At 47.5% G+C, this 22,826-nt stretch overlaps 1 protein-coding gene across 1 annotated transcript in view; it reads left to right on the top strand.

Moving 5' to 3' along the window:
- jak2a (Janus kinase 2a) overlaps positions 1-22,411 on the top strand; it is a 92,631-nt gene extending 70,220 nt beyond the window's left edge. The window contains exons 21-24 of the mRNA XM_079835400.1: positions 16,079-16,251; positions 16,899-17,016; positions 19,476-19,589; positions 19,682-22,411. Coding sequence (XP_079691526.1) covers positions 16,079-16,251; positions 16,899-17,016; positions 19,476-19,589; positions 19,682-19,789 — 513 coding nt within the window. The 3' untranslated portion in view covers positions 19,790-22,411. The remainder of the gene's footprint in view (positions 1-16,078; positions 16,252-16,898; positions 17,017-19,475; positions 19,590-19,681) is intronic.
- Positions 22,412-22,826: the final 415 nt, after the last annotated feature.

Here is a 22,826-nt window from a genome sequence, read left to right as displayed (position 1 = left end):
AATACTGCCGAAATGTAGCAAATTGTTTTGTTTTTTTAAATTAATTTTAGTTAAGTTTTGAACATAAGTTAGGGAGTTTTGAAAAGAGAATCAAAATTTTTTTCAAATTGGCATATACAGTTCATAATGTTTTGGTGGTGTTTGTGTTGAAGTGAGAAAATAATTCTTATAAATCGAAAGATGTCGCCTTTGAATGTATTTTATGCCAAATCAATGATAAATTATGACTTTAGATGGCCCCACTTTATATTAGGGGGCCTTAACTACTATGTACTTAAATAGGTACAATGTACTTATTGTGTTCATATTGTATTGCAAAACACTTTTGCTGATATTGAGGTGGGATACGGGTAGGGTCAGGTGTGCTTGTATTGGTAAGTTTAAAGGTAGGGTTAGATGTAAGGGAAGTGTCAACAGTGTAATTACAAATGTAACTACAGAAATTAATTACAGATGTAATTACATGCAGGTATATTTAAAAATGTAAGTCCAATGTAAAGACATGTATGTACACAATAAGTGCATTGTATCAAATGGATAATTAAAATGTTAGTACATAGTAGTTAAGGCCACCTAATATAAAGTGGGTCCCTTTGGATTTTAAGATTTTATATTTCAGTATAATTCCTGCAGAAATGAGTTGATCATCGTTCTGACTTGAATGTGTTTGATCAGTTCTGAAAGCAGTGTGTTAGCATTCAAAGAATGTGCTAAAAATATATAGTTTTGCAGATAGTTAGGTACGAATAACAAAAGTGTTCGTGGATTTTGGAAAATGTGGTCATTGAATGCATTTTGTGTGAAAGCAATGAAAAATTATTCACAGTTTTTAACATATCAATTTAGTATTGGCCAATGCAATAAAAAAAAACGTAAAGCGATATGCAGAAAGCTGTGGGGCTAAACACCAAGAAAATATCACTTCTAATAAGATGAAAATATATTTAATTTAATTTTTAAAACAATTTAAAACATGTCAACAGTTTTATTTTTATTTATTTTTTTACATTTGCTGGGACACATTTCTCAATCCTCATCACTTTTTCACTGTTCACTTTTTGTCTTCACTCAGTGATCACATCAGTCTATGTGGCTAAACTCTGGATCATTTATCATTGCTTTGGGCACAAAATGTGTTCAATGACGACATATTTCAATTTACATTCATTCTTTTCTGACTTTGACACAAACACCACCAAAAAATTATGTACTATACAGGCCAATTTGAACATTTTTACATTCTCTTTTCAAAACTGTTAAACTTATGTTAAATAAAAAAGAAATTTGCTACATTTCGACAGTAATACCATATTGACATATATTTTGAATCTAAAATACTATCAAAACAAATAGATTTAGCTGGTGTTAGTTTTTAAATTGCATTGCCATCCATTCAAAAGGGAAAAATTTAGGAATAATGTTATACTATACTGGACCAAGGACCATGTAACATAAACTGCAGTGAATTATAGTGTAAGTCTTTTTTTGAAAAGAAAATTTTACAAAAGAAAACATTGTGTAATGATCATGTGTTTTAGGTCTGTGTTTTATGATTGAAAAAGTGTGTTTGTTGGGTCCTTTTTGGTAGTTTTAGTGCATTTTGAACACTAAAATAACTGCTGTGCCAAGCTGAAATTCAGTTGTGTGAATTTGTGTGAAAAAGTGTGTGAAGAGTTTTAAAAAAGTGACCCAAGTATTGAAAAATGTGTCGTAGGGATTGGAAAAAGTGTACATTGATTTAATTTTCCCAGGTAAATCCCAGCGTTTTCTCTAGTTTGGATGAGAAGTTTGTGTCTGTGACATGGGTCTCACAGCTCTGTAAGGCCTGTTCCTCACCTGTGAGACAATGGCTTTGGCCTTTCCTGTATTCATATGTAAATGGAGTTTGGGGGATGTGTAAGCAAACAGATCTACACTAGGCTAAATACACGCATGAGTTTTTTAGTTGTCTCTTGTGACTTTCTCACTGCAACCGAACATTACTTTGGAGTTTTTGCAGAAATATCTTTGCCATTGTGCCTGTTATTTCATAAAGAAACCTTACAGCAGCCATTTACAGCAGCCACAGTGCTGTAACACCACAGAATTCTGGGTCTTTGTTTGAGTCTGTTTGACGTCTATCTCTCAGCTACAATCGCTAGGACACCTTTCAAAGCAAAGCAGTTAATTTCACGTTCAAAATGTGCTAAAACTACCAAAACACTTCATTGATGTCTTAAATCAACTCATTCTTCCAGAACACAATGAGGATTCACCCAACATATACACTTTTAACTCATACAACAAAAAACACTAACAACAGTCAGCATTATAGTATATTTTTTTGCTGTTAACTTCAGTTTATGTCACATGGTCCAAGTTTACATTAAAGTACACACGTTTTCTCCTTTTGTAAACAATAGATTATTTTTGTAAAACAATAGATCTAAAGACTGATATTATACAGTGATCCCTTACTAATAGTGATATTCAAGATTCAAGATTCAAGATTCAAGAGTTTTATTTGTCACATACACAGTTATATACACAATATACAACTGGCAGTGAAATGTAAACAGGTCCGCTCCATGGACAGTGCAAATAACAGTTACAAGAAATTAAATAGAAATAGAATAAAATTAGAATAAAAAGTATTAACATAAGTAGAATTATAAATAAATCAAGTAAAAGATAAAAATAGGAAATAAGATAAAAATAAAAATATAAAAAAATATGTGGATATGATAAGTGAGATAAACTGTAGACTTAAAAATAAGTGGCTAACATAAAATATATAATATGTATATATAAAGAAGTATAATGTGCAAGGTTTATTACAGGTTGTTACGCAGTAACAATAGGGACGTAAAGTGCAGTGCAATTGCAGTATGTGGATGTTAATGTTGAAAGACCGTATGTTTATGCGTGTGCGGGGGTGAAGTGAGTCACGTGACTGAGTTCAGGAGTCTGATGGCCTGGGGGAAGAAACTCCTCCTGAGTCTTTCAGTCTTTGCCATCAGGCTACGGAAGCGCTTACCAGATGGCAGCAGGGTGAAGTGAGAGTTTGCAGGGTGATTAATGTCTCTGATGATTTTAGTAGCTCTACCTCTGCAGCGTTTGGTGAAGATGTCCTGCAGAGACGGGAGAGCTGAGCCTGAGATGCGCTCGGATAAGCGCACCACTCTTTGCAGGGCTTTGGAATCGTGACTGGTGCTGTTCCCGTACCACGCTGTGATGCACTGAGTCAGGACACTTTCTATCGCCCCTCGATAGAAATTTTTCAGGATGGCTGGTGAAACCCTGAATTTCCTCAGCTGGCGCAGGTGGTACAGTCTTTGCCTGGCTTTTTTCACCTGTGTCTGGATGTGTGTAGTCCAGGTCAGATCCTCGGAGATGTTCACACCCAGGTATTTGAAGCTGCTCACTCTCTCTACCGGTGTCCCGCTGATCATGAGAGGGGAGTATGACCGATGCTGTCTCTTCCTGAAGTCCACAATCAGTTCTTTGGTCTTGTTAACATTCAGAGAGAGACAGTTGTCCTGGCACCATGATGTCAGTTGCTCCACTTCGTCCAAGTATGCCGTCTCATTGTTGTTGGAGATGAGACCCAGGACAACAGTATCATCAGCAAACTTGATGATCGAGGTGGAGCTGTGTGTGGACAAACAGTCATGGGTGTAGAGAGAGTAGAGCAGGGGACTCAGCACACAGCCCTGTGGAGCTCCAACACTCAGGGTGATGGAGGTGGAGGTGAACTGGCCTACTCTCACCGCCTGGGGTCTGCCAGTGAGGAAATCTTCAATCCAGAGGCAGAGAGAAGAATTCAGGCCTAGATCCAGGAGTTTGTGTGTTAGCTTAATGGGAACTATGGTGTTAAAGGCTGAGCTATAGTCAATAAATAGCAGCCTGACATAGTTCCCACTTTTGCTGTCGATGTGAGTGAGGCAGGAGTGAAGGACGTGAGAAATGGCATCTTCAGTCGATCTATTGGGACGATAGGCAAACTGAAGAGGGTCCAAAGTGTCAGGAATGGAGGAGCAAATGTTGTTTTTAATGAGTCTCTCAAAGACCTTCATGACTAAAGATGTGAGAGCCACTGGACGATAGTCATTTAGGCAAGAGGGTTTACTGATCTTAGGTACAGGGATGATGGAGGATCGTTTGAAGGAGGTGGGGACAACAGATGTAGCAAGGGACTCGTTGAATATGGATGTAAAGAGCCCTGCGAGCTGATCAGCACAGGACCGCAGAACACGACCTGAAATACCATCCGGCCCAGCAGCTTTCCTGACATCCACACGTTTGAGTGCCCTCCGAACCTCGTCCTCCGAGACAGAGATCACGTGACCGTTGCTGCTCTGAGGGACTCTCTCTGACGCGTCACTCGCCGGAGTCGCGCTGCCGCGATTACCATCAAAGCGAGCGTAGAAAGAGTTTAACTCGTTCACCAGTAACGGATCAGCTCTCACCTCTGCAGAGGATTTAGTTCCAAAAGCACAGATGGTTCTCAGTCCCTGCCACATCCGCCGGGAGTCGTTGAGTTGGAAATGAGATTCCACTCGGTCTTTATAGCGGAGTTTTGCGGCTTTAACGGCGCGCCGGATTTTTTAAACATCTGCTAGGACACATTTCTGAATACTCATCACTTTTTCAAAACTCTTCACTCAGGGATCACATCAGCCTATGTGGCTAAACTGTGGATCATTTATTTGCTTTGGCACAAAATGCGTTCAATGACGACATCTTTCAATTTACATTCATTCTTTTCTCAATTAGATACAAACGCCAGCAAAACTTTATGAACTATAATGGCTAATTTGAAGGTTCACACTTTCTTTTTTAAACTGTTCAACTTATGTTCAAAATTTTAACACAAAAATGAATAACACAGAAATTTGAAACCCCTCTTTAAATGCTTGCTATGGATGCGAAAAATGCAGAAAACTGAACCTGATCAGATTTTTTTTTATGATGAAGGAAGGAAAGTTTCAGAGGCTGTGTGTAAACGTGCTTAATCTTTTTTTTAACGTGTGAAAATTTCGGTGTGCGAGGATATTTAGTCATTACTATCTATATAAAAGGGGAAAACGTCTCGGTTACGTATGTAACCCTCGTTCCCTGAGGAGGGAACGGAGACGTACGTTAGTGACTAACGAATGGGGGTTTCGCTTAGAAGCCAATCATCTTCATCGTATTCAACAGCGCCCAATGGCAGTGCCAATGCCATGGGCATGCGGAATTTGCATGCGTAACTCCGCCCCACCTCGTGGGTATATAAGGAAGTACGCTGCGAACATCGCATTATGTTACTGCTGCAGGAGCCAAGACTGAACTCCGCGTTCCAGGCAGCACAGCTGACGTGGCTAAGGAAACGTACGTCTCCGTTCCCTCCTCAGGGAACGAGGGTTACATACGTAACCGAGACGTTCCCTTTCGTTCAGTCACTACGACGTACGTTAGTGACTAACGAATGGGGGATCCTATTCAACAACGCCACTCAGCTGTCATCCAGTGCCCTGCGTAAGTGTGAGATCCCGCCACTTAAGGCCCTAGGACTCCCACTTATCACAGGAATACCAAGGTACACTGGGAAGCATATCCCAGTGAGGGAATGCCAAGATGCCTACCGTAGGGAGGACTTAGAGAATACACATATGACCCGCTGAGGGTTGCATATGGAAGATCTCTAGGGTACCAGCCGAAGGTGGATTTTTAACCCTAGGGTTGGCAGGGACTTGCCAAGGGAAAGACACCTGCTCACTGAGGAGGCTTACGGTGGGAATACTCGTGTGGGGGTCGCCGGAGGGGAACCATGCACACGGAGCACCTGGCCGGACATGAGGGTCTGGGCTCGAAAGGGCAGACTGAACTGATGTCGGCGTAAGCAGTGCTGGAGGAGCTCAGGGCTCTCGGGGAGCTCACCTGAAGAAAATATCGCACGTATCCAGTCCTTGGAGTGGAATGGCGAGCAAGCGAAGACACCTGAGCCTGGCCCATTACCGGCCACCCGTAGGGGCGAGTACATAGTCGGACACTTGCTCCACTCGGAGATTGTAGAATCTGGCGAATGTGTTGGGTGTCGCCCAGCCTGCAGCTCTGCAGATGTCTGTTAGCGAGGTGCCATGCGCTAGAGCCCAAGAGGAGGCCACACTCCGGGTGGAGTGTGCCCTCACACCAAGGGGACATGGTCGGCCTTGCTGCTGGTATGCCAAAACAATGGTGTCCACTATCCAGTGAGACAACCTCTGCTTTGAGAGAGCACTTCCCTTCCGCTCTCCACCATAACAGACAAAGAGCTGGTCTGAGGTCCTGAAACACTGCGTCATGTCTACGTAGGCGCGGAGAGCGCGTACTGGACAGAGCAATGCCAAGGCTGGGTCTGCCTCCTCCAAAGGCAGCGCTTGCAGGTTCACCACCTGATCTCGGAACGGAGTGGTAGGAACCTTGGGCACATATCCGGGCCGGGGTCTCAGGATCACGTGAGAGTTAGCCGGCCCGAACTCAAGGCACGCTTCGTCAACCGAAAATGCTTGCAGGTCCCCGACCCTCTTAAGCGAGGCCAATGCGGTCAGCAGAGCCGTCTTCATAGACAAGAGCTTAATCTCGGCCGACCGCAAAGGCTCAAGGGAGGCCTCTACAGAGCACTTAAGACTACTGAGAGGTCCCAAGAGGGAACGAGAGGAGAGCGAGGAAGATTCAGTCTCCTCGCCCCCCTCAGGAACCTGATGATCAGGTCGTGCTGCTACTTACCTTATTGTCTCCCAGGAGATCGTGGTAGGCAGATATTGCGGCCACGTACACTTAAGGGTGGAAGGAGACAGCCTTCGTCCCACCCCCTCCTGGAGAAACGAAGCACAGACCCGATCGGGCATTCCCAGGGGTCTTCCTGGCGGGAAGAGCACCATGTGACGAAGAGGTCCCACTTCAACGCATAGAGGTGTCATGTAGACTCTGCCCTAGCGGAAGTGATGGTAGCGACCACCGCAGGTGGAGGCTACTCAAACCAGCCGCGTCCCATCCAGAAGCCACACGTGGAGCTTCCAGAACGCTGGACGCGGGTGCCAAAAGGTGCCCCGTCTCTGAGTGAGGAGTCTCAGAGGAATAGGCCAGGGAGGGGCTGTCGCAAGGAGTAGCAGTTCTGAGAACCAGGTCCGGCCGTGCCAACGGGGCGACCAACATGACCTGCTCCTTGTCCTCCCTGATCTTGCACAGTACCTGTGCGAGAAGGCTCACTGGGGGAAACGCATAATTGCGTAGCCCCGACGACCAGCTGTGCGCCAGTGCATCCGTGCCGACCATAGGTCAGGGAATAATACAGGGAGCAATGGGAAGAGTCCTGGGAGGCAACAGGACTACCTGTGCGTCGCCGAACCGTTCCCATATCAGCTGGACCGTCTGGGGATGGAGTCTCCATTCTCCAGGAAGTGGCTGAAGCCGTGAGCTCGTAGGCTGCACGGTTCAGGACTCGCAGGATGTGGACAGCATGAAGGGACCTCAGATGCTTCTGACTCCAAAAAACGAGATGGCGGGCGAGTTGAGACATACGGCGGGAGCCTAGACCGCCCGGCCGTGTCGTCTGTCCTGACTAGTACATGTTGACCCTTCAGCAACGCTCGGAAGCGGTGCAGGGCGAACCGTACTGCCAGCAACTCGAGGCAATTGACATGCAGAAGGCGCTGGGGTCCTATCCAGGAGCCCGTGGCTGCTTGTCCATTGCACATGGCACCCCAGCCCGTGGATGATGCATCTGTTGATACAACAAGATGCCTGGAAACTCGTTCTAAGGACACTCGGGTCCGTAGAAAACTGAGGTTCGACCACGGGGAGAGAGTCTGTAAGCAGGCCCGAGTCACTTGTACCCGGAGCGTGCCAGACCGCCATGCCCATCTCGGGACTCGATCGCGTAGCCCGTGCTGAAGCGGTCTCATATGAAGCAATCCGAGCGGCGTTACCGCGGCTGCAGATGCCATATGCCCCAGGAGCCTCTGAAACAGTTTCAGTGGAACCGCACTCTTGCCCTCGACTTGTCGAAGGGAAGTCAGCAGAGACTGCGCGCGCTCGCTCGAAAGCTGCGCGCACATGGCGACCGAGTCGATCCATACCGAGAAAAGAGATCCTCTGCGCGGGGCAAAGTTACTCTTCTCCCAGTTGACCCGAAGGCCCAGACGGGCTAGGTGATGGAGCACCAAATCTCTGTGTCCGCAAACCTGCTCTCGAGAGTGACCCAGTATGAGCCAGTCGTCGAGGTAATTCAGGATGCGAACCCCGTGCTGCCGAAGGGGCGCAAGGGCTGCCTCGGCAATCTTCGTAAAGACGCGAGGGGACAGAGATAGCCCGAATGGTAGAACTGCGTACTGATATGCCCGCCCCTCGAAAGCAAACCGTAGGAACGGTCTGTGTCGAGGTAAAATGGAGACATGGAAGTAGGCGTCCTTCAGGTCGATCGCTGCAACCAATCGTCTGGACGAACGCATTCGAAAAGGCGTTTCGCTGTCAACATCTTGAACGGAAACCGGTGGAGGTAACGGTTCAAGACGCGCAGGTCCAGGATCGGTCAAGCCCACCGGTCTTTATGGGTACAATGAAGTACGGGCTGTAAAACCCGGAATTCACCTCGGCTGGAGGGACAGGTTCGATCGCACCCTTCGCCAGTAGGGTGGCAACCTCCGCTCGCATGACGGGGGCATTAGCCCCGATCATAGTGGAACGGACTCCCCGTAATCAGGGAGGAGCCTGCGCGAACTGAATCGCGTAGCCGCGCCTGATTGTCTTCGCGACCCAGCGGGACAGCCCTGGAATCTGAAGCCAGGCTCCCAGGAACTGCACCAGCGGGGTCAATCGGACTACAGGTGTACCCGGAGTGGGGCAGCGATGCAGCGTTACCGACCCGGACAAGGGAGGCTGTTGGGCGTCCCGGTGTGGGGGTGCGGTTAACGGCTGCGTCCTGACAGAGGAGACCAGGGAAGGACGCGCGTTCCACTGGGGTCTGCTCTGCCAGGAGGCTGGCGACAGAGAGGGATGCGAGTGGCGGGACCCGTGGGTGGCGCGCACTGTCATCACCGGTCTCTGGGTCCTCAGAGACAGGAACATGAGTTCTTCCCAAGCGCTGCTAGCCCGGGGGCCAGCAGCGGAAGGATTTTCCCCCGGCCCTCCACCGGGGGAAGGAGAGGCCCTGCTACCATCCCCTGGGAAGAACTGGAACCCATCTCTGAGTTGTCCACCTCCAGCGTGGCGTTTAACCAGGCTGGGGAGCGGACTGGGCGACATCCTCAACCACCTCCACGGCGCGGCCCAGGTTAAGGCTGCTGCTGGGGCCGGGCGGGAAGAGGGAGGGCGCCCTCGGCGGCGAGCGGACTGAGGCGACTGAGCCGGCGGCTGGTGCAGCAGCTGGCCGCCGGGGCAGTACGTGTTACAGCCTCAGTCTGCTCTGGGGCGGCCGAGAACTGTTGGGCGCAGTTCCCAGCCGCGCCGCCGAAGAGGCCAGCCTGGGATATGGGTGAGTTGAGGGGGCGGGCCCACTCAACGTCCTCCAAATCACCAGGTAAGGCCAGGTGTTCTCCCGGACCACAGCTGTGGACATCTCCCGACCCAGGGAGCGTGTGGCCACCTTCACCGCCCGGGGGCGGGATAAGTCGCGGCACGCAGCTCAATGAAGAGCCCTGGGTCGGCTCCACCCTTGTGCATGTGCAAAGGGGCGGCGGCCTGCCCGTAGCTCTGCAGGACCACGCCACCGAAGTAGACGAGCCCACAGGCTTTGGGAGGGTGCTTAGGACAGCCACACCACGCCACGTCAAGCCCTCTGTGGACACCGTAGTGCGCAACAGAGAGTTCAACAGTGGGGGTGAGGGGGCCCCAGTGTACCCTAGGCCGCGGCCCCATCAAGGGCAGAGAAGGCAGAGGAGGCCACCAAACGATCGCGGGAAGCACGGGGACTTCCAGGACCGCGTGATCTCCTCATGCACCTCGGGAGCGAAAGGCATTGGGGGCGGGGCCCAACAGCTGTCGGGTGCCGTCCCCAAAAACCAATCGCGCAACCACGAGCACTCGCGACTGGGCGGAGTTCCACACCAGCGCGAGACTCGCGGCTGCCCGAGATAACATGGCTGTCAACCTTAGGTCGGATCAGGCAGCGCTGACACACCCGGAGGCGGAGCACAACTCCTAATCGTCATCCCCAAAGGACTCCAGCCCACCTTGGGATGCGGCGATCGACATCTCACTGCTATCTGGAGCGTGAACGAAACGAACGAGGCGTCAGAGACGGGCCGCTGTTTCAGTCCAACACTCGCGGGTTTAAGCAATGTGCAAGAGGGGGCGTGGCCCGAGGAATGATCGTCGGGGTTCTTAATACCACGGCACCGCACTCAGGTCACCCTGGCCACCAGCCAAAGTACCGCCTCACTCGGAGACGGTAGATTGGGGTGTGGCAGAGGGGACTCTCTCTCCTCACGGAGATCACTGAGTCTCGACCGCAACATCGCGATGGTCACGTTCCCGCAGTGGGAACATGACGCATCCACAAACACTGCCCGAACGTGCTGAAGCCCAAACACATCGAGCAGTGAATGTGCCCACAGACAGCAACGGAGATCGATCGCACCCGGAAGTGCACGGGCGAACCGTCTTGAAAAAGACGTGCCACGCGCAAGCTCTTTTTGTGAGAGGAAAGCTCTGCAGAGTGCCGAAGCGCCCAGGGAAACACACACACAGCTGTTGCAGATCACTGCACAGATCAGCAGGCAGGCAGCATGAGATCGCTGGAACGCGCCGTCACACCAACACCCTGGAGAACCGCTGGTCTCGAAGACTGAAGAGAAGACTTCAGAATTCAGGCTTGTAGGAGTGAAGAGATCCTCTTGGCTCCAAAGCAGAAACATAATGCGATGTTCGCAGCGTACTTCCTTATATACCCACGAGGTGGGGCGGAGTTACGCATGCAAATTCCGCATGCCCATGGCATTGGCACTGCCATTGGGCGCTGTTGAATACGATGAAGATGATTGGCTTCTAAGCGAAACCCCCATTCGTTAGTCACTAACGTACGTCGTAGTGACTGAACGAAAGGGAACTTAGGAACAATTTTATACTGTAATGTAAACATGGACCATGTAACATAAACAATAATGAATAAGCAGTAGAGAGTCAAACTTGAGTCAAACTGTTTTGTAAATAAATTTTATATTTTTTATTTAAATTTAATATACACTGTATAATGATTTTGGAGGTCAAAACTCAGTTGTGTGTTGATTGTTGAGTTGAAAATCTTCGACTAAAGTGTCAATGTTAAAAGACATTCAGTTCACATAATTTAATTGAGACGGATGAAGATTTTCATGCAAGTCACCAAAAAATTTAGTTCTGACCTTCAAAATCTCTACAGTGTGTTTGTGATGGCAAGAAATGGCAAAGCAATCAAACAGGTGTCGTGTTTTACCATCCAACAGGGGACTTAAGTCAATTTAAGGAAATCATGTTCACTGTATAAAGTGTGACCTGCAATTGTTTCCTTAAAGAGTGATTTCTGCTTGATTTGAAACATAAAACACCAATACTTACCATAAAAATACACTATAATAAAATTTTGGAGGTCAAAAATCATCAGTTGGTTAAATAACTAAAGTGTCAATGTTAAAAGTCATTCAGTTCACATAATTTAATTGAGACGGATAAACATTTTAATGCAAGTCACCATAAAATTGAGTTATCTCAATATATACAGTGAATATCTACAGTGTGTTTGAGATGAAGAAATGACAAATTAAACACACTGGTGTCGAGATTTACTATCTAACAGGGGACCGAGTCATTGTGTAAATCATAAATAAATCAAAAGTGGTTTGTTTAAAAAAACTCATAAATGTATAAGGTGGTAAGGTGGGCCTTTTACACCCCATTTTACATGGGGCAAAAGTCACACATTATTTATACAAATACTTGAGCTAAAATGTTTTTTTTTTTTTAATAATGTCTTAACACTTGTTTAAAAGAATAGTAAAGTTTGTACTATTTTCTGTTTATTTTGATAAATACAATAATATTCAATGAATATAGGCTACTGTCATTAAAATATGTTAAAATAAAAAATACAAAAACAAAACTTCTAATTACATTCTGGTTGTTTAGATTTTTAAATCCTTTTTTCTTGGATTCTGTGTAGAATTTAATTGTAATGTTATGCAAAGTTTGAAACTAGTCAGGGTATCTAGTAAAGAGATGTAATGCTTGTTCCTTTAGTAAGCAGCCTGTTAAACAGCAGAGTCTCTCTGGGACAGCAGGCCATTCAAACAATAGAGGAGTGTGTGTGAACGACGTGTGTTTAAGAGCCCTTACAGTTCCTGCTCCAGCCTACAGGGGAGCTGCTGAGTATGACCTTAAACACACACACACACTTAGGTCCCCACTTGGTCATAAGTTTTAAAAAAATTACCAGAGTGTTTTTACTTAATTTTCACATGATTTAAACACACACACTTGTAGGTCCCCACTTGGTCAAAAGTAAAAAAAATCACCAGAGCGTTTTTTTAGTGTTTTTACTTGATTTTAACATGATTTAAAGCATGACCAACAGGGGACCTGAAAAATGTCCCCTCTTGGCTCAGAGGTCCCCTGTTAGTGAGTGTGTTACGACACCAAGGTCCCCTGTTAGATAGGTAGACAAGTACACACACACACACTGCCCCTGCCCCTAAACCTACCCATCACACACACACACACACACACACACACTGCCCCTAAACCTACCCATCACACACACACACACACACACACACACACACACACACTGCCCCTAAACCTACCCATCACACACACACACACACACACACACACTGCCCCTAAACCTACCCATCACACACACACACACACACACTGCCCCTAAACCTACCCATCACACACACACACACACACACACTGCCCCTAAACCTACCCATCACACACACACACACACACACACACACACACACTGTGCAGTTCACTTTCTGTGAAAAACCTCATTCTGTGATTTATAAGCATTTTGAAAAGTGAGGACATGGGGAACGTCCTCATATTTCTCCCTCTTTTTGTAATACCCATGTCATTATACACTAGCCTGGCGTGGCCATACTCAATTCTAGTCAGAATATGAGTCTGATCTGCTCCATTGAGCTTTGATTATGGGGCGTGTTTCAACCGAGCCAGGAAAGACCTCAATTGGATAGACCCACAACCAATCAGAGCAACGGAGCGACGCGTAACGTTAGTTGTCAAATGTCAACAGAACTCAACTGCACTGTGTTGCCAAGTCCGTGTTTTTTTCTCCATGTCCGCGGGTTGAAGCGACCCCAATTATGTGATTATATAAACCCAGGAATGCGAATTTTAGCAGGCAACTTTGCCACAATAACATATTTTGCCAACCAAACGCCATTTTTTTCCGGAGAACACCCCGGGAAGTTATTGTTTTGGGCTATAGTTTTGAGTAGCAATCGTGCGCGACATTGCAAAAACACTTGGCAACCCTGTCTGCACGCACGCTGGATTAAGTAACGTTACAAGAAAAAGATGAGTGTAAATGATCTTTGCCAGTAATAAAATAATTTAAGGATACTCAGAGTACTTACCAACACGATCATCGTTTCTGAGAGAAATAGTGAAGGTGAATGCATATACGAACAAGTTCTCCGTTTAGGATAAGAGCAAATTCAACCCAAGAGCCTTCGATGACGTGGATGATTACGCTACTGATGATCATCTGTCCATCATCGTCTAAAGCCCGCCCTGATGATTTCATTGGTCCGAACAGTTTCTGTTCGGGCGTAATTACTCCTCTATGGAGCGAGTCCAGACCGAATTGCCCGAGCAAAAATTTGTGTGGGCGGGGCTAAATTCGGCTGGCATCCAGGCTAATTATACACATTTGTGTCCTGATATTTCACAAAAACATGCCCACACAAACATCGTGTCATCGTATTGCTGCTCGACCACATATCCGCCGTAAGAGCGACGTAATCCGCGCTCCTAATGTTAGTCATAAGCTCAGTTTTCTCTGTATTATACAGCTCTGGAATAGCTGTTCTTGAGAAATAATTCCGACTGGGTTCTTCATACTGCCGGTCAAAAGTCTGAAGCATGGACTGGAATTCTGCCTGGTCCACAAGACTAAGAGGCATCATCTCTAAGCAGAAAACGGGTCACAGCTAGAGTGCACTGTCTCCATTTTAAACTGGATTTATCGCACTTCTTTCCACAAGCGAACGCAGAAGCAATCTGAGTTAAACTAGAACTTTTCCTGCTTTGAGAAGCGGCTGCAGAGCGGGGCTGAAACGAGGCCGCTACACTGGATGCTGTATGTGGATATGGCAGTGGAGATCAGTGGGCTGCGCATCTTTAACCTTTACTCTTTTTTCGCACAGCCTCTGTTGGATCCGCTGGTTCACCATTTGCATTTGGTTTTAAATCCATAATACTGCCAAATTACCGGTGTGCATCTTTTCTTGGATATTAAGCCGTTGTCCTCCATTTATGCCTGGAAAATTGACACAGACATGAGAAATGGCGTGCGTGGGCGAGTGGGCGTGGTCAGTGCGGAGTAGACGATATTATCAGATATCGCGATATTTTTGAAGGCGATTATCCCCCCCAAAAAATTCACATATCGCCCAGCCCTAACACACACACACACACACACACTGCCCCTGCCCCTAAACCTACCCATCACACACACACACACACACACACACTGCCCCTAAACCTACCCATCACACACACACACACACACACACACTGCCCCTAAACCTACCCATCACACACACACACACACACACTGCCCCTGCCCCTAAACCTACCCATCACACACACACACTGCCCCTAAACCTACCCATCACACACACACACACACACACACACACACACACACACTGCCCCTAAACCTACCCATCACACACACACACACACACACACACTGCCCCTAAACCTACCCATCACACACACACACACACACACTGCCCCTAAACCTACCCATCACACACACACACACACACACACACACACACACACACACACACACACACACTGCCCCTAAACCTACCCATCACACACACACACACACACTGCCCCTAAACCTACCCATCACACACACACACACACACTGCGCCTAAACCTACCCATCACACACACACACACACACACTGCGCCTAAACCTACCCATCACACACACACACACACTGCCCCTCCGCCTAAACCTACCCATCACACACACACACACACACTGCCCCTAAACCTACCCATCACACACACACACACACACACTGCGCCTAAACCTACCCATCACACACACACACACACACTGCCCCTCCGCCTAAACCTACCCATCACACACACACACACACACACACACACACACACACACACTGCCCCTAAACCTACCCATCACACACACACACACACACACACACACTGCCCCTAAACCTACCCATCACACACACACACACAGCCCCTAAACCTACCCATCACACACACACACACAGCCCCTAAACCTACCCATCACACACACACACACACACACACACACACACACACTGCCCCTAAACCTACCCATCACACACACACACACACACACACACACACACACACACACACACACACACACTGCCCCTAAACCTACCCATCACACACACACACACACACACACACACACACACACACACACACACACACACACACACACACACACACACACACACACACACACACTGCCCCTGCCCCTAAACTTAGCCCTCACAGGAGACTGTGCAGTTCACTTTCTGTGAAAAAAAAACTTGTTCTGTGATTTATAAGCATTTTGAAAAGTGAGGACATGGGGAACGTCCTCATATTTCTCCCTCTTTTTGTAATACCTATGTCATTATACACATTTGTGTCCTGATATTTCACGAAAACATGCCCACACACACACACACACACACACACACACACACACACACACACTCACTCTGTCTCACACACACACACACACACACACACACACACACTTTCAAGCACTAACACACACTCTCATTCATTGGGAACGACCCTGACACGTGTCCATCTGTATGTGTGTGTGTGTGTGTGTGTGTGTGTGTAGGGGATGGACTACCTGGCGTCGAAGCGCTATGTCCACAGAGATCTGGCGACGCGGAACATTCTGGTGGAGAGCGAGGTCCGGGTGAAGATCGGGGACTTCGGCCTGACTAAAGTCCTCCCGCAGGATAAGGAGTATTACACCGTCCGCGAGCCGGGAGAGAGCCCCATCTTCTGGTGTGTGTGTGTGTGTGTGTGTGTGTGAAGGGCGAGAGCCCCATCTTCTGGTGTGTGTGTGTGTGTGTGTGTGTGTGTGTGTGTGTGAAGGGCGAGAGCCCCATCTTCTGGTGTGTGTGTGTGTGTGTGTGTGAAGGGCGAGAGCCCCATCTTCTGGTGTGTGTGTGTGTGTGTGTGAAGGGCGAGAGCCCCATCTTCTGGTGTGTGTGTGTGTGTGTGTGTGTGTGTGTGTGAAGGGCGAGAGCCCCATCTTCTGGTGTGTGTGTGTGTGTGTGTGTGAAGGGCGAGAGCCCCATCTTCTGGTGTGTGTGTGTGTGTGTGTGTGAAGGGCGAGAGCCCCATCTTCTGGTGTGTGTGTGTGTGTGTGTGAAGGGCGAGAGCCCCATCTTCTGGTGTGTGTGTGTGTGTGTGTGAAGGGCGAGAGCCCCATCTTCTGGTGTGTGTGTGTGTGTGTGTGTGTGTGTGTGTGTGTGTGTGTGTGAAGGGCGAGAGCCCCATCTTCTGGTGTGTGTGTGTGTGTGAAGGGCGAGAGCCCCATCTTCTGGTGAGCAGACTCAAGCCATTCCCCATCACTAGCCCACCGTACACCATGATGATGTGTGTGTGTGTGTGTGTGTGTGTGTGTGTGTGTGTGTGTGTGTGTGTAGGTACGCCCCGGAGTCTCTGACCGAGAGCAGGTTCAGCGTGGCGTCAGACGTCTGGAGCTTCGGAGTGGTGCTGTATGAGCTCTTCAGCTACAGCCAGAAGAGCTGCAGTCCTCCAGCGGTGAGCGCACACTAGCCCAGCACACTAGCCCAGGACACTTACTCCAGCACACTAGCCCAGCACACTAGCCCAGGACACTTACTCCAGCACACTAGCCCAGGACACTAGCCCAGCACACTAGCCCAGGACACTTACTCCAGCACACTAGCCCAGGACACTAGCCCAGCACACTTACTCCAGCACACTAGCCCAGGACACTAGCCCAGCACACTAGCCCAGGACACTAGCCCAGCACACTAGCCCAGGACACTAGCCCAGCACACTAGCCCAGGACACTAGCCCAGCACACTAGCCCAGGACACTAGCCCAGCACACTAGCCCAGCACACTAGCCCAGGACACTTACTCCAGCACACTAGCCCAGCACACTAGCCCAGGACACTTACTCCAGCACACTAGCCCAGGACACTTACTGCAGCACACTAGCCCAGCACACTAGCCCAGGACACTAGCCCAGCACACTAGCCCAGGACACTAGCCCAGCACACTAGCCCAGGACACTAGCCCAGGACACTAGCCCAGGACACTAGCCCAGCACACTAGCCCAGGACACTAGCCCAGGACACTTACTCCAGCACACTAGCCCAGCACACTAGCCCAGGACACTAGCCCAGCACACTAGCCCAGGACACTAGCCCAGCACACTAGCCCAGCACACTAGCCCAGGACACTAGCCCAGCACACTAGCCCAGGACACTAGCCCAGGACACTAGCCCAGCACACTAGCCCAGCACACTAGCCCAGCACACTAGCCCAGGACACTTACTCCAGCACACTAGCCCAGCACACTAGCCCAGCACACTAGCCCAGCACACTAGCCCAGGACACTTACTCCAGCACACTAGCCCAGCACACTAGCCCAGGACACTAGCCCAGCACACTAGCCCAGGACACTAGCCCAGCACACTAGCCCAGCACACTAGCCCAGCACACTAGCCCAGCACACTTAAAACTTTACTTAAAAATAAACCCCTTGTACACACTCCTAGTGTATTGTATAATATAAAATAAATATATATATAGATTTACAGTGGCAGCTCAGAGCTGTACAGCAGCATTACATTATGAGATTTAATAAATAAATGTAAAATTAAAACACTTCACAGACTTCACTATAAACACACACTGATTCTGATTAAAGCTGCTGTATTAGTTCTTCAGTCAAGAGCAGAGAGAGATTTTCTCTTTGTCTTTTGTTGTTGTGTTAACATTAAAGGGATAGTTCACTCAAAAATGAAAATTCTGTCATCGAGAAATGAAAACAGGTTATGCTGTGCTAGCGTGTTTAGTTTAAGGTGGTCGTGTGCTAGCGTGTTTAGTTTAAGGTGGTCGTGTGCTAGCGTGTTTAGTTTAAGGTGGTCGTGTGCTAGCGTGTTTAGTTTAAGGTGGTCGTGTGCTAGCGTGTTTAGTTTAAGGTGGTCGTGTGCTAGCGTGTTTAGTTTAAGGTGGTCGCGTGCTAGCGCGTTTAGTTTAAGGTGGTCGTGTGCTAGCGTGTTTAGTTTAAGGTGGTCGTGTGCTAGCGTGTTTAGTTTAAGGTGGTCGTGTGCTAGCGCGTTTAGTTTAAGGTGGTCGTGTGCTAGCGTGTTTAGTTTAAGGTGGTCGTGTGCTAGCGCGTTTAGTTTAAGGTGGTCGTGTGCTAGCGTGTTTAGTTTAAGGTGGTCGTGTGCTAGCGTGTTTAGTTTAAGGTGGTCGTGTGCTAGCGTGTTTAGTTTAAGGTGGTCGTGTGCTAGCGTGTTTAGTTTAAGGTGGTCGTGTGCTAGCGTGTTTAGTTTAAGGTGGTCGTGTGCTAGCGTGTTTAGTTTAAGGTGGTCGTGTGCTAGCGTGTGTGCTAGCGTGTTTAGTTTAAGGTGGCTGTTTAGTTTAAGGTGGTCGTGTGCTAGCGTGTTTAGTTTAAGGTGGTCGTGTGCTAGCGTGTTTAGTTTAAGGTGGTCGTGTGCTAGCGTGTTTAGTTTAATGTGGTCGTGTGCTAGCGTGTTTAGTTTAAGGTGGTCGTGTGCTAGCGTGTTTAGTTTAAGGTGGTCGTGTGCTAGCGTGTTTAGTTTAAGGTGGTCGTGTGCTAGCGTGATTAGTTTAAGGTGGTCGTGTGCTAGCGTGTTTAGTTTAAGGTGGTCGTGTGCTAGCGTGTTTAGTTTAAGGTGGTCGTGTGCTAGCGTGTTTAGTTTAAGGTGGTCGTGTGCTAGCGTGTTTAGTTTAAGGTGGTCGTGTGCTAGCGTGTTTAGTTTAAGGTGGTCGTGCGCTAGCGTGTCAGATGGAGCATCACTGATTGGCTTAAACCACCGTGATGCATAATGTGCATTTATACAACAATAATAAAATTATGCATTGACATAAAAAATGAAATTTACTTTTGATACTTCTGTACTTTTACTTAAGTAAAAATCAGTTTTTAGAGCTTTCACTTGTAAGGAGTGATATTTGAGCAGTGGTACCTTTACTGTAACTCTGGTGTTTGTGTGGCAGGTGTTCATGGAGCAGATGGGCGAGGACAAGCAGGGGCAGATGATCGTGTATCACCTCATCGATCTGCTGAAGAGGAACTACCGGCTGCCGCCTCCAGAGGGCTGTCCTGCGGAGGTAAAGAGCGTGTGTGTGTGTGTGTGTGTGTGTGTGTGTGTGTGTGTGTGTGTGTGTGTGTAAGAGCTGACACACACTCCTCTCTCCTGCAGATCCAGGCTCTGATGAGCGAGTGCTGGGCGGAGCCTCCGGGCGGGCGGCCCAACTTCAGAGGAATCGCCCACAGAGTCCAGGCCATCCGGGACAGCCGGAGCGTCTGAAGGTCATGTGACCGGGTCATGTGACCGGCATTATGGGAACGTTTGGAGAAGCACAAAACTGATCACAACACACAAACCATGTTATCATTACTTTTGGCATATAACCATGATCTGCATCTTTTCTGCAGAATATAATACAAGAGAATCATTTTCAGCATTTCCTGAAAACCCTTTCTTCTGCGGTGCTAGTGTTCATGGGAAATGCATTATTAGACTGTCTTTAAACGGCATGTTTGTGTACAGGAATGATGGGAGTATTGGTACGCGTGTGTGTGTGTGTGTGTGTGTGACGTTCAGATTATCAGTTTGACACATGAAAGAGTTTTTCACTAAAATATGCAAATCCTGTGGAAACGTCACTGTTTTATTGGGATGTCCTGAGCCGAGTGTTGGGGCGATGATCAGGTGACATCAGTAGGTGGCGCTGTGGCGCTTCAGGAGGGTTAGCCAACCGCCATTAAAAGGAAAAGCAGAAGCTCGAGTGTGTGTGTGTGTGTGTGTGTGTGAGGTCTGTTCGAGCCCGGCACACACTCCAGCTTCAGTGTTCACTTTCGTAACGAATCCTCTGAAGTTCGTTTACTTTTTATTTGTTTATTTTTATCTGGCTGACTCACTGTGTTCCAGAAGCGGCGCGAATAAATCGAGATATTCGCGCGTAGTTGGACGCTTGAACACTTTGAGTTTACTCGCGCGCAACATTCACTTCACAACAGACGCGAGTTTGTGTGATGGGAGGAGCTTCTGCCAGCGGCTCGTCTCGTTGAGAAATGGCTGACATGATTGTTTTAAAATACGGTGAATAAGCTCAATTTGCCGGCTTTAGCTAGCTTGTAGTCTCAATATGTGTATATAGCTCAAATTGAGTAAAGAGCGCTTTTTACAACTCACCAGACTGACCGACCTCCTCACTCACTTTCTTCCAAGCGAGATCCTTTTTATTCTGTTTCTATAAAGTATAAAGATGTATCATATTCTGTCCTCATTGTTGTCACTACTAGAGCAAGCTCCTGATTGGTTAACGTGGCGCGAATATCCGCCAATGTTCAGATTTTTAAATCGCCCGAAACGCTCAATTGGTGCCGCTTCATTTGTACGAATCACGTCATTCGCGGCGCTTCATTTGTACGAATCACGTCATTCGTGGCGCCTCATTTGTGTGAATCACGTCATTCGTGGCACCTCATTTGTGCGAATCACGTCATTCGCGACACCTCATTTGTGCGAATCACGTCATTCGCGACACCTCATTTGTGCGAATCACGTCATTCGCGGCGCTTCATTTGTGCGAATCACGTCATTCGTGGCGCCTCATTTGTGCGAATCACGTCATTCGTGGCGCCTCATTTGTACGAATCATGTCATTCGCGGCGCCTCATTTGTACGAATCACGTCATTCGCGGCACCTCATTTGTACGAATCACGTCATTCGTACGAATCACGTCATTCGCGCCGCCTCATTTGTACGAATCACGTCATTCGCGACGCTTCATTTGTACGAATCACGTCATTTGCGACGCTTCATTTGTGCGAATCACGTCATTCGCGACGCTTCATTTGTGCGAATCACGTCATTCGCGGCGCCTCATTTGTGCGAATCACATCAGTCGCGCCGCTTCATTTGTGCGAAACACGTCATTTGCGACGCCTCATTTGTACGAATCATGTCATTCACGCCGCTTCATTTGTACGAATCATGTCATTCGCGCCGCTTCATTTGTGCAAATCACGTCATTCGCACCGCTTCATTTGTACGAATCACGTCATTCACGGCGCCTCATTTGTACGAATCACGTCATTCGCGGCGCCTCAAATCACGTCATTCGCGGCGCCTCATTTGTGCGAATCGCGCCGCAGAATGTCTATTTGCGTCTTTGCATTGACTTAACATTCGCGTTGAACGCTCCATGAGACGTCGTCGTCATAACCGCAGAACTCCTGAGAAGTGGAGCGACGCGTCTCGATCGCCCCCTGGTGGCCGGCTGCAGTATAGCTCATAAACCCCGCCCTCTCTGTGTAATCCAATGGGACACAAGCCAAACTAAACAATACAATTACATTTCAAATAATTTTTTGTCATTTTAGGTCGCTCTTATGACGCAGACGCAAGTTCAAGTGTTCAGTTTCCAATACGTTTGGTTGTGGTTAGTTATGTGATGCTATAAAAACTGTGTAACGTCATGATTGACAGCTGTGCTAGCGAATGGGGTGAGGGTTCTGAACGACGTCATCGCTCATTATTACTGGGATATTTTGGACTGGACGGACAGACGCGTGAGCTTCATGCTAACCTCGTCTCTGTGTATTTTTTCTTTTTGATGCAATTATTGTACATAAGTTCACATTGGTCATCCCATATTCATAACTGTGAGTAGGGCTGAAGATTGAAAACTTCCACGAGCAGAAGATCATTTCATCATATTTCATCTCAATCTTGGGCTTTTACTGGATTAGTGTGAATGCTCTAAATGATTGTTTTTAATACTTTGATGGCATTTATTTGTAATATTTTTGTGAGGTACACTGATGTACTTAAGTTGCAAGTTAAAAAAAGATGTTCCAAAGAAACAAAAAAGTGATATCTACTTTTTTTAATATAAGATCGAGTGAATAAAACTATTTTGCAAATAAAAGTGTTTTGTTGTTTTATTGTAGGATTGTATTGTGATTTGAGAACTGAAATCACGAGATTCCTGTCCTCTCTGAACGTCCGCGTGCACGATATCGTGGATTATATTAACTCTGTGGGACTTTAGCGACAATCCAATGTTTGAACCAGATTACACTAACACATGAACACACATTATGAGTTTAGAATACACCGATATTTTAACACGCAAGTTTAAAACATTCTGAGGCGAGTTTAATGCAACCGTTATTTTAGAACGCGGCAAGCGCGTCACGTGACACGCCACAGTTACAGATTGTCATTTTTTTCTTTTAATTCATATATTCACATGTAAACTAACTCCGATTCTCACATGTAGTAAATGCAGTATGTCAGATTTACACAAATCAATAACTTCTCTCAAAAACAAAG

This window comes from Gobio gobio (assembly GCF_949357685.1).
Source record: "Gobio gobio genome assembly, chromosome: 14".
Taxonomy (NCBI): Eukaryota; Metazoa; Chordata; class Actinopteri; order Cypriniformes; family Gobionidae; genus Gobio; species Gobio gobio.
Note: the sequence above shows the minus strand (reverse complement) of the source record. Positions and strands in the feature narration are given on the sequence as shown.